This window comes from Lipophrys pholis (genome assembly GCF_963383615.2).
Source record: "Lipophrys pholis genome assembly, chromosome: 10".
In the NCBI taxonomy this organism is placed as follows: Eukaryota; Metazoa; Chordata; class Actinopteri; order Blenniiformes; family Blenniidae; genus Lipophrys; species Lipophrys pholis.
The window spans coordinates 27,146,968-27,160,216 of NC_137640.1; the positions used below are offsets into that span (position 1 = coordinate 27,146,968).

At 39.7% G+C, this 13,249-nt stretch overlaps 1 protein-coding gene across 2 annotated transcripts in view; it reads left to right on the forward strand.

The window, feature by feature from the left end:
• The window catches only part of lpp (LIM domain containing preferred translocation partner in lipoma), a 192,877-nt gene that overhangs the window by 155,572 nt on the left and 24,056 nt on the right, over positions 1–13,249 (forward strand). For both annotated transcript variants that reach the window (XM_080472965.1, XM_080472966.1), the window contains exon 9: positions 8,975–9,144. In XM_080472965.1, the coding sequence (XP_080329091.1) occupies positions 8,975–9,144 (170 nt within the window). The remainder of the gene's footprint in view (positions 1–8,974; positions 9,145–13,249) is intronic.

Genomic DNA, 13,249 nt, shown 5'->3' on the forward strand with positions numbered 1-13,249 from the left:
ACCACACTATTGCATGATACAGAGTAGCATTGTCACCATTTGTTGTATGTCTTGGAATATTTAACATTTTTGTACATGTTGAGTACTTTTTTCTTTTTAAAGTTTCAATGTTTCATTGTTTAAAAAAAACAACAATATGTATTTGAGTACATTTTGCACACTGTACATCGATTTTGAGTCATATTATTGTTCAGTATGTCTTTATTGTCACTCTGAGTTGTTTGATAATCACCACGAGCTTCAGCTTCAGTGCTTCCTTCATCAGCTCGCTGCTTTTTCCACTCAGGACGGACGACGTGCTACTGTATGTGGTACAAATTTAATTACAAGACAGAACAGACAAACACTGTCTCAGTTGTTTCCTCCTGCTCTTGGTTATTTTAGAGGGTGTCAAACAAAGAATGTATAATTGTTTACGTCGTCCCTCTCTTGCAGCTCATTCCGTCTTCAGTTATTGTTTTTAACGTCATTGTTAGAAAGTACAACTGAAGTGCTAAGTTCTATGTTGTATTATCATAATGGACAGGAGAGTATTGTTGAAAGCGTATATAGTTTTACATATGTTGATGTGACTTTTGGCGTTCGTGAATCCCAATGGCGTGCAGTCTGTCCTCAACGAGGCTCAAGAACTTATAGCAGCTTACTTTCAGTTCCTAGTTACCAAGCTGCAACCGCCAGCACCTTTAATCCTTCAGTCCGCCAGGGTTTCGAAGTTAAAAAGTTAAACGTTTTTCGCTGTAAAATTGGGCTCACTCACTACCTTGTGGTGGAAATGTCCTATCACAAGAGTGAAAGGATGAGGACTTACTGGTCGGTTACTATTGTTGGTAAATGGGAACCGTTGAGACAATGTTCTGAGCATTTTCTCACATTTTAAAAGTTATTTAGAGTATTTTATTTTAGTCGATTGCAAAGACAGCAATACAAAGGGTCCATTACGTGTGTTTCAATTCCTTATTTTCTACATTGTTCTTAAAATTGAATCCAGTCCTTGAATGTGGTTTGTGTATTTACCACTATATCTGTGGGGTATTTTAATCCAAGTACAAAACTTGAGTTGGAAGTTCTCAAATGGATTTTGTGGTTCTTTTATTAGTTTTGGATACGAGCTGCAGCTTGCTGGCTTTGCCTTTGGGGCTTGCAAGGGTTGCACCAGCAGAATTGTATTCTTTAGTAACATAGTGTGAAAAGTTTGGTCTCCCACAAAAAAAAAAAAAAAAAAGTTCCTTGCGATCCTTCTTTACATGCACTATCTTTGATTTCTGACGATGTAAGATCAAATTGAGCTGCAAGTGTGCTCCCTTTCTGCCTTTCATGCTGCTTCAATATCACGGCGTGAAAAAACAAAGAAGGCAAAGACTGAGGGAAATCTGAAGCGTTCTGCCACTCAACATCCCCCAATCCCAAACAACAGCGTCTCACTGCCACTACAAATACATTAGAAATCAATTATTTATGGAACAGAGTCAGGGCCTCTTTAATCTTTTCCTTTTATCCAATTAAATTGTCTAACCATTCTAAGCCTCTGTAGCTCACAGGGAATGTGCTTCTTTAAAAAACAGAAGAAAAGAAGAAAAGATTTTTCTCTTCAGTCCTCCTTTTGACTTTCGATGTAACAGAGAAGAGACACTTCTGAGGGTTGAAGAATGAAAGGAAAGAAAGCGAGTAAAGTGTAAATGAACTCCCCCTCCCGCCCCGTCACCATTGCATTGGTTCTACAGGAAGCATTTGAAGTTTTCATATCAAGACTCTGGTTCCAATCCCCATGCAAAGGGACGCTGGGGAGCGGTGAGGCTTTTCATGATTCCTTTATGCCCGGCTGAAATAGTTCGAAAGTATTTGGGATCATCTCCATGGGGGTAAATACCATGTTGCTTCAATTGCTTCGCTGTATTATTCAAGAAGTCAATTGAAGTAGTGTCTCAAAATTGAAAATGCTCATTTCCAACGCAGATGTATGAAATTATTGATGTGAAGCATCGTAAAACACCCGACACTCTTCCCTGTTATCATACAGTAGAGCTGTTGCTGTTACACTGAACAGCACTGAAAGGCTTTGCCTGTCTGACACTTTGTGGGCTCGTTTTCATCGCAGACAATGAAAGACATCACTGGAGAGGCTGGCGTTCAAACCCAAACGTGTTAGTTAACGTCAAAGGCCATGTTTAATTCCTTCTCTCCAAGTGGGATAATGAAAAAGTTAAAGAAAATGAGATGACCTGGTACCACTTCTGCCTGGCGCTGGCCCGTTCTGAACTCTCAGGAAGAGAGCCATGCCAACCCTTCCGTGACTCCGCCACCAGCAGGGAGATTACAGGCATAACTGTCGTCTCATAACATATCTGTTCAGTCACTTTTATTATCTTTGGGTTACCTTTTTCATCTGTTGTGCTCGTTTATCCAACATTTCCATGAACGTTAACTCTCTGTTTCATATAATCATAAGATTCAGGCCTCGTTTGCACGACACCGTTGCAAGTGAAAAGGCATTGTTTTTGTGCTTTTATTTTCATGTTTACATGACAACGTTCTGAAAACGATGTTGGTTTACACAACAACAGAAACACTAAAAATTATGTAGTTTGCCTGTTTTTTTTTTGTTTTGTTTTGTGACAAAACCACACACACATGCACACAGACAACGAGACACTATAAACATCAACAATGGGAGTAGAGAGACATTGTAGTGGACAAATGACCAAGTTGGATTGTTATTCAACTATAAAGTTACCAGGTCCCCAGAAGATTATATGGACTGAGAGTCATGACACTCTGGAGGGAAACCTTCTTGTTGCAGTCCATCGACTCGCTCTACTCGCGTGTCTCCACAGCAACAGAGCCCGAGAATTTTTGAAAAGTTCCACCTGAGGAGCAGTTTCCAAAAGGTTGCGTTGCCTGTGTCGAAATCAAAGTTTTGCGTTTTCATTTGAAATCGTTGTCTTGTAGACGGGCCCTGAGATGGCCAAAGGTCAAGACCACTGCACCTCCCCAAAGTTTCATTGACGCCTCACCTCTGGAACCGCCTCAGTGAAATTTCTCCAGAATCGGTTTACATGTATGTTCTCTCTCAATCTGCATCAGGTGAGGATGCTTTGAAACCGATTTTCTCGGGGTACTCAGCACCTTGTAATTAGTACTTTACTCAAGAAACAAGCAGCAACTGTGAACCTTCTGGATCCGAACTTGCTTCTCGAAGGCGTCTTTTAGAGTTTGCGTGTTCTTCCTGTGCCTGCGACCATCTGTTGGCATAAAGTCCAACTTCCTGTGACCACAACATCTACAGGAGATGGATGGATTCTTATCAGTCCATCATAGAAACTCTGGGTTAATTATTCATTAAGGCTTAAAGCTTTAAGAGCGTGCCATGTGCGTCACATGGAAAAACCGTGATTTCATGTTTATCTCCACGGGAAAGACCAGATTTTTATTTTTTATTTTTTTCAATTATAAAAGTTGTATCCCTGGCTATGGTCTCTGCAGAACAAGAAATAAATGTAAATACCATAAATGTAATCTCATCCTTACACCTGTTATTAAAGTTTTGCGGCGGAACAAAGATCGTTTTTCTCTAGTTAAACTCTTCACAACCTTCTTTTTCAATTAGAAATAATTTAGGAGTCCTTAGTGAGCCACTTATAAAAACTGAAAATTTAAGTTAAATTTCTTAGGATTCCTTGAATAAAGAGTATTTAGGATTAAAACCACTTTAAGCGCGCAGCACAGACCTACACAAAAGCACACAGCACTAACGTCTCACGAGCAAAACAGCCGGTCATCATTGTGTCCATCACCACAAAGAGCTGCGCACTATTTTCACCACATGAGTCCAACAAAGTGCTTCCAAGCATTTAGTTTGTTGTTCCGAACAAAAACAACCGACCATTAAGAGGTTACTTAATTAAAATTAAAAAAAGGTTAAAGCTATTTGGTTTATCAGTCACTCGTCTGAGTCATTTAGGAAACAACAATGCCAAACTTTCACCAGTTCCACCTTCTCAAATGTGACCGTTTACTTTTTTTCCGAGACAAAAATAAACTTTTGGAGAAGGTTTGGATTGCTTATTAGACAAAACACGTTTTTTTTTTTTCTTTAATTCTTTCAGTTTTAATGAACGCGGAATATTGAGTAGTGATGTATCAGTCAAGAGGGGGTCAGTTGATCAGTCAATCACAGTAGAAGCAGTAATAGCAGTAATTTGATAATGCATTAATATCTGTTAAAGTATGAAGGTCCGAAGTTAGAAAACATGGAGAGAGAAAAAACCTCATTGAAACCGTCTCCCTCTTGCCTCAATGGTTGCTCTGTGATATTGTGGAATTGCATATTTTCCATTCATTTGTCGTCTACTCTAGACTTAAACTTAAATAAAACCTCACACAAAAAGAGAAAACAACAAACTGGCTGTGTCTGGGAGAGTTTTATCAGACAATAATGATGAGGAGCTATTTAAAGGTTTTGGGTCAGGAGCATAAGTTGGTTATTTCACAAACATTTTACATCATTTGAGCAAAAACAAAAAAAAGATGTTAAATGAGACTCCATGTCTCATCAATCCACAGATGTCTTACATGTCACAGATGTCTTAAGTTAAACGGTGAGGCAGAAAGCCTGTCCACTCGTCAGAAACCATCAACAGTAAGTTTAAACTCAACAGTTAAAAAACTGTTCAAACGTTCATATGTTGGTCAGAAACCTGCCATTCAGTCTAAAATGTGGCAGAGATAATGAGGCTGTGTTTTTCATTTCCCCAGCATCACTGACCTATTTTATTTGGAGGAGAAGCAACACCTGACATTTGATTCACCCGTCTCTTGTTAGTTTTTTTGTTTTTTGTTTTTAGAATTCTGGATTATTGTTGAGCTTAAACTCTTTTTTAATTTGCTGCTTTATTGGCGTTCACTATCAGCTTAATCTGACACGTTTATTATGACTAAAAGGCAATGAGGTTTATATTTTAGTTGAACTACTCCATCACTCCTGCTGCCTCAGTGGTGTCACTTTTTTCTTTGTTATCGAGATTAAAACGGTTTTGTGTCTGTAAGCAAAAGTAAACTGTATTTTCAGACGCCCTCAGTCAGTCAGCACATACGTGAAGCGAGCTGTCTGATTGCGAGGGGAAAGTTTGATGAAGATATAGTGTTTTTGTGACATTTCCTAATTCTGTCATGTGCGTCTTCTCACTGATTTGGATTGTGAGGGAATCCGGAGAAACATAGAGCGTACAGTAGATTCAGGGACGGCTGTAAACAGCCTCAGATCCCTCGCTCTTTGTTCCACGGTGATGGGAATTCATGTGTGGGCTGCACGCAGCGTGGCATGAAATCTCTCACACACATACACGCACACACATCCTCACACACACACGCAGCATATGAAGCATGCGTCTGTGTTTGTATATACACACGTCTACATGTGTGGCGTGTGTCTGGTGTGAGGAGATTTTTTTTTCTCTCTCTCTCTCTCTCTCTCTCTCCAGCTCGCTCCATCATGTGTGTGTGTGTGTGTGTGTGTGTGTGTGTGTGTGTGTGTGTGTGTGTGTGTGTGTGTGTGTGTGTGTGTGTGTGTGTGTGTGTGTGTGTGTGTGTGTGTGTGTGTGTGTGTGTGTGTGTACACTGTTACGTGCACAAATAGCTCCTGAGGGCCCACACGATCACAGACTGCCAAGAGGAAAAGGATTTCCGAGAGGTTTCCTTCTCGCTATTTAAAGTGGGAGCCCTGTGGGACATGTTTGGCATTCTCATCCACTCACTGAAGATGGCCTGTGATCTAAAGCCACTAACAGGCTTGGCGTGCTCCGTCTCTCTCTCTCTCTCTCTCTCTCTCTCTCTCTCTCTCTCTCTCTCTCTCTCTCTCTCTCTCTCTCCCTCTCTCTCCCTCTGGCTCTCTGAAGTGATTACCCTGCTTGTGATTCCACTGACACCCACATGTCCCCCCGAGACGTGCCTTCACAAGTTTGTTTAATCTGCCTCCCTGTACAGTAGGTAACATAGCCGTAATTGAGGTGTGGATGGAGCCGTGGGAACGCACAGAATCATCGGCAGGCGTTATACGAACCTGCCTGCGCCGTGAGTCACCGCGGTTGACAGCAGTTGCTAAATTACCGCACAAAACGCTGCCGCGATAACAAATTTTTTCAAAGTTTAAACAACAGTTCTTTCCTTCCTTAAAGTTACCCCCGGTGCCTGAGTGATGGGCCCTGTGATGGAGGACCTGAGGATATTCTGTATTTCAACAATCCAGTGAAGATTTCAAAATGTTGCTGGAAAAAAGTTGTTCTTTCAAGCAACTTTTCTTTCTTTTGGTTTGCTCGCGAGGACCCGCAGATAAGATAATGAGTTATCTGAGATTAGAATACCATTAGCGAGCCTCGCAGTCAAGCAGATATTTGATCTCGGCAACATCCGACTTCCAAAAGTTGTGCTGATACCTGAGACAGATTCGGCTTTACACGCCGTTTGAGTTTTCATGATATGAAAACAACGAGTGGAACTGTGAAAACATGAGCATCAGATAGTCTATCTCCCGGCGGTTAGTGTCTCGCCTCTGTCTGTAACACGCTTGAACCGCTCTGTTCAGAACATACAGGGTGTCAATCAACACCACAAATCAGCCTTTAGATGAACCAAAAAAGAAACGGGAAGAGAAACGATCCATCAAACTGAACTTGAATTAATTAAATATACAGTATCGTGCTTCCTCGGAGAGATTGCATCTGTCCTCAGATGTGTAAAAAATAAAACATTCTCAGATATCTTTTTAAACCCCATTATTGTAAGATACCAGTAATTAAATTGACAGTGTTATTAATTGGGTTGAAGATAACTTGCATTGAGTCGAGGACATCTTAAACTCAATTAAAGATATCTCCCAACTCAATTAAAGATATCCAAATGCCATGTCTCGCTATATGCAATCAGGCTCTTTCTGGAGCAATAATATCAGTTCACATGTGCCCCGTTTTTACAAAGACTTCATTGTACTTCTAAAGTTTGCTTTTTTATCGTTTGAAAAGCTGACTTTTTAAACAGATGTCACTCTTTGGTGCTGTGTAGAGTTCCTTTAATGCCGCATAATTATACTATTTAATCCTTCCTTATCCAGTGTTTGAAATAGAAATGAAGATTAGCCACTTCTGACATCAGGATTGGGGCTTTTTAAAGGGGTAGCTCAAAATATTTGGCACAAAGTAGTGCGATTTCACCGCTGAAGATATGGGTACGACTTAAAAAAGCATCAATAAGAAGGAGTTTTTAAGTGTATTTACTGGTATCATTACATTTTTAAGTTATTATTGCAGCATAGTCTTGTCCACTGTTAGAAGGAAAAAGCTTCAGCCCTAAGAACTAATTGAAAACTTAGTTACTCTAATTGTACCTCGGCCAGAAACTCAAAAATAAGTGTGAAGATCAGAAACAAAAATGTAGATGTTATGTACCCTTTCATGGTACATAAACATCAGGTTGGTTGTTTTAAAGTCTGGACTGGTGGATCACTGTGGACGTTCCAGTATTTCACAGCCACTCGTCTGAGGAATATATAACTGCAGTCAGATTAATACTGTTAGTTATGCACTTTGAGATACTTGTTGTTGAAAATCATGTTTAATAATTTATATTCAAAACAATAGTAGTTTATTGAACAGTTAATATGTTTGTGTGACACGGTGGTGTAATGCTTTCAAATTTGAGCCAGCTCCAGATTTTAGGATACAAACAGTATATTATTGCTGCTTTGTTGAATTAAACACTGATAATAAGCAAACAGGCAGAAGAGAACAAAGCTCAGAACTTCAGAGTCGATTCCCACACCTGCAAAACAAAAAATAAAACATCTGTCAATAGGTGATTAACTGAGGTGCAGTACAATGTAATAAAAAGAAAAATAATTATTTCATTTCCTTCATCGGTAAAATCTAAATCCTCAAAATGGTTGATAAAAGGCATCCATACTGTCTGAAAGCTCTTTAATAAATACCTCATACTTAATAAAAATGCGGTTGATTTTGACATTTTCCTTCTCCTTTGCTTGGTAGTTGGTCTTGGTCTTCACTTTGATAGCGAACTGGACTTCCTTGGTGTTCTTGTGGCCTCCCAACACAAAGCAAAGACTGTGTTTAGTCAAATGTTAGTTTTACTTTGACCTGATTTTTTATTATTTTTTTATAATAATAACACATTCTTGCCTTGGAAAAGTGAATTACAAGCATGTAATTACAGCATAGGCTCTTAAGCTTTTTATTTGGCAGTGTGTTTCTTCACTGTTTCAACATGCTTACCAGGGGCTCTTTGTAGGGAGGAACTGTTTTCAGCAGAAGAACAAGGGAGCTTGGCTCTGGCGCCTCTGGTTTAAAAGCGTACTACGATGCCTTTTACACTGCTTCTAAAGTGTAGAAAAGTTCACAGCTTTCAACTCTGTAATAAATATCGTTTTCATGCTGTTTTCCTCATCTTAGAAATCATAGTTCACTATATTTGTCTTCCTGTTGGTTTGACCTGTGATGGACTGGTACCTTTCCTTTCTTCGAACGTCAGAGGACGTAGGCTGCAGCTCCTCGTGACCCTAATCTGAATAGAACTGGTTCAGATTAGGAATTTATGGACATTTCTGTGTGCAGGGTTTTACCACAGGCCAGACACTTTCGCATTCTAACATCCTTCAGTAATCATCCCCAATAATTCAAACAAATCCGTGGGTATCTGACCTATCAAGACGCTTTCGCATGCCCTCTTTATTCATATTTCTCTGTATTATGTCATTTTTTGCACAACAGATCTTTCTGAGTCTGAAAAGTCTAAGGTCACGTATTTTCACTTGCTTGCATTTTGAGCTGGAAGTAAGATTCCTGATGCTTCTGCACAGGTAAACAGTGTCTGTCTGGTTATACTGGTTCTACATGTCTTGTGGATGGGTGTGGATGGTGCTGTCAGGTATGACTGTTACCTGGCTTCAGACCTGCCTCTGCCTCTACCCCAGGGCGCTGTGCCAGCTGCGGGGAGAACGTGGTGGGCGAGGGCACCGGCTGCACCGCCATGGACCAGGTCTTCCATGTCGACTGCTTCGTGTGCATGACCTGCAGCACCAAGCTGCGCGGCAAGCCCTTCTACGCCGTGGAGAAGAAGGCGTACTGCGAGCCCTGCTACGTCGTAAGCACCCTCTCTCCTCCCTCACTCCTCCCTCACTCCTCCCTCACTCTCACGCTCCGGTCATTACAAAAATTGCACAATATAGCGTCAGGTGACCACGTTCAATTTCATCGAATCAGCCTCCTCTCACCACACACACATTTTCATCCTTACGTTTTTAGCTATTTTTGTCTTTACTTGTTTTCTGAACTAAGCTGTCTTTGGAGACTTCCCCCCCGAAGTGAAATTACAGGCCAGTTTGGTCTTTGAGACGTTCCATATTTTAAAATAGCAGATTTCACTTATTGTCATCTCAGATTGATAGAGTCATTTTTCACAAGTCAAATTAGTTGCCCAAAAGGAAAGAAGCCACTTCAAATTTAGATTCCAACTCAGCAATTTGAGGATCATTTTACCTGAAAGTCACATAAAATTAGTTTTTGTTTTCTGTCTGCAGTTAAACCGTGACAAATAATTGCTTTTTGTCTTCCTGGGAAACAATGCTGAAGGTTTGATGACCCGTCATACACGAAAGGATGTTTGCTCATTTTTTATCCAGTCCAAGTGTTTTATTGCAGTCAAACCACACACTGTTCCAGTGATGCATCTTATTTCTGCTGTTTAGGGTACAACATTTCTGTACGATATTCAGCATCATTGACTACATTCTAAATGTAAAAAAAACCCAAAAAACACACACACATAAAAATCACGTTATAAAAAACACATAAATAACCAAAAAAACACACAAAAAAAAACAAAAATGTGAAAAAAACCCTAAAAGAAACATGCAATAAACACATTAAAAAACAAACACGTAAAATATAACAAAACCAAATAAACACTTGGAAAATGAATTAAAAACACACATAAAGAAACACAAAAACGCACTTAAATTATTATTTCATGTCTTTTCTCAGGAAATTGGTCATTATGTGTAATACGTTTTCGCTTATACATCTGTTTTGGAGTACATTTAAACGGTTTTACAGTTTTGTTCTCCAATAATTTCCAGTAAAAAGCTTAAAAATCCAAATGTGTGACACCAGTACAACTTGATGGCTCTCAGTTTTCTAATATATGGCGTTAGAATGATCCAAATGCACCTACTGCAGCTGAAAAATGCCACATCTAGTTGTTGTTGACATCATATCATGTCAGAAATAAAAAGAAGAAACTGAGTATGAATATTGTACCAGGGATTGACCTCTTTACACAGGAGTTTGATGTAAATGTGCAGTTTTAGTACCCAAGTCATTCATGTTATTAGTATTTTTACTGAATCCAGCCCAAAGCACTTTCACCAGTTGCAACATTAACAGAGGATTTAATATCATTACTCATGGTCACAATATTGATCGTCATGTAGTTTTTGTCAGGTCATAATAAGCCGATATGAGTGAGGCCTGGTTTAGACTAACCAAGCAAAAATGTTTGTTAAAACAGGTTCAATGTCTTAAATCTTTTTTTTACTTCTTGACGTTGTCAGTGACATTTAGCTCAGCGATGACTGGAGCTCCTTAAGACAAATGAGCGAGGCTTAACATTGTGTTACAGTTTGTCAAAGACCTCCTGCTGAGGACTACCTGTGAGATTTGTTCTGGAATAATTACTCAGTCACAGCTTCAGCCGCTTGTTCTTTGCTCTCATTCACACGGATCACTCAGAGGGTCGAGAACAGAAAACACTGGCGGCTGATAAGCACTGAGCTGCACTTCATTCATTCACTCATCAAACCATGCCCACACTTAAAGGGCTGTTAATTCTCTTCACATATGAGATGAAAGATTTCCCCTTTTTTTCTTTCCTTCTTCGTCTTCTTCTTCTTTAGTTTAAGTTTAGAGTTCTTGTAAAATGTTGACCAAAAAGAGGAAATGAAGGGTTTTTATTTGGTCTTGCAGATCTGTGGCTCTTTTTCTTGTCACTGTGTTACACAACACGTATAAAAGAGTTTCTTTGCACATTTACCGTCAGGAAAGACGCGTCATCCTGAGAGACCTCATGAAATTCATTCAGCAGAAGTGATACCCTGACTCGGTGTGTAGAACAAGTTTCACTTGTTTCATCAGACTGCTGGAAATGACACAGCTCAGGCTTCTTCTTATCAGTTCCTGGAAGCTTCGCGGCGAGGCCACGAGAGCAATCTCTTGTGTTTTCCACAAAGTGCAACAGTGATCTCAGCCAAGTGTATAAGATGTGTAAATAACGCTTTTTTTTTTTTATTTGTGCAAATATAATATATGATATATTTTTAACTGAAAATGCTGCTGTACTCAAGCAATTTCCAGCATTTTTTTATTTTTTTATTTAATGCCTGTTAAAGAGTTTTTTCATTTGGAAGTAGAGCATGTTGGCACGTTAACCATTTCTTTGCATCAGCTCTTCCTTTAAAGCTAAATAACTTTCCCCGTCATTGCATTTCCTTTTCACTTTTCCGCTCATGTAGGATTGGATGACAGATGAGTGGTGAGATGGAACCACACTTAATGCAGCGTCACGTGTCTGATTCTCCAGCTCGCCTTCTGACACATCACTCGTTGTGTAGATGATCTGGACAGGAGGTGTACCACGTGGGAAATACATGACAGTATAAATTATTTCACTGCATTCCCAACAAACAAAGAACCTAAAACCTCAATAAACATTCCTGTATTTTCAGTCATATGATATAATTTCTGCAGAAAATATGGAAGCTTAAAACAGAAACTCGGCCTCAGGTTTGAAACAGCATGTAAAAATAAGCAAGCCAATGAGGCAGATGTTAAATTACCAGCGCTCCACATTGCATGCCAGCAGGTTCTCGACATTTCTGAATGAATTTCTTCTGGAAAGCAGCTGGCGACGGCGACTGTGGCTCGGGTGGCTGGAGTGGTCGTCTCTCAATCAGACGGTTGCAGGGCGTCCGAGAAGCATTACCACAATATCCATAATAATTGTGCATTTTAGGAAAATAGCACCAATTTTGGCACAGACGTAGCTTATTCAGATAGTGAGCCTCTTCAAACTTGATCAGGTGCAGCCGTGGCAGCCATTTTCCAAAATGGCCACCAAGATAGTTGATCTGCTTTCAGAACTGCCAACTATTGAACACCTGGGTAATTTCTGACAGGGAGAGATCCTACACTGAAGAGCACCAGAAGAACACTTTTTTCTACACCCAAGCAGCACTCCAGCAATTTGCTTTTTGTTGAATATTGACAAGGGTTATTGACAACGCTTGATCATTTTGATGGATAAGTTCAGGATAAAGACACATATATACATGCAAAATGTACAGTTTATTGAATTTTGAATTATAATTGAACAGAAAGTTAAACACTTTATCAGGCTTTTTACTATAAAGATTACATCAAATCAGTTTTATATTGTAATAAAAATAACCTAAACAATCAGATAAACAACTAACATTGTAGTACCATTACTCCAAACTGCAATAAGTATTTATATTCAGTCAGATTTTGTCTCTATTACAATATGATAATGAGAATGTGTGTCATTGTCAAGGTCAATATGTTACCAGTAAGTACACATACTGCATTTCTATTCTCTAACCAGGAAGTTAATTTGGTGAGCACATTTCCTCTCTCTCTCTCTCTCGCTCTCTCTCTCACACACACACACACACACACACACACACACACACACACACACACACACACACACACACACACACACACACACACACACAAAGGTTTTGGCTTCTTCTGGTAGCCTTGTCCAGTGTGGCTCATAAAACTAATCATCAGTCTTGATCCACCACCACCCAGTTGGTGGAGGCCCATGCTCCGTCAGAGCTGCCTTGCTGGGTGGAATCAGGTGCACATTGTTTTGTTTTTGGTTTTTTTTGTCAGAAGTTTTAGTCGTACCTTGTCGACACACAGAAACACTCTATAGTGCTTCTGTGTGTGCTGGTTCTGTCATACAGCAAATCGCCGAACCCCTCAGTGGCCTCCGTTACATCTTCAGGAAGACTTTCATGATGGACAGGCTTGCTATGCTGCCCCACTCATGGAAATTGCCCCATTTAATGGATTTGTTTTATCTTTTCATTTAAAAACACGAACAAAAAAAATGAAATTCATTTCAAAAGAAATATGTGGCACAGTGTTTCAAAACACTAATGATG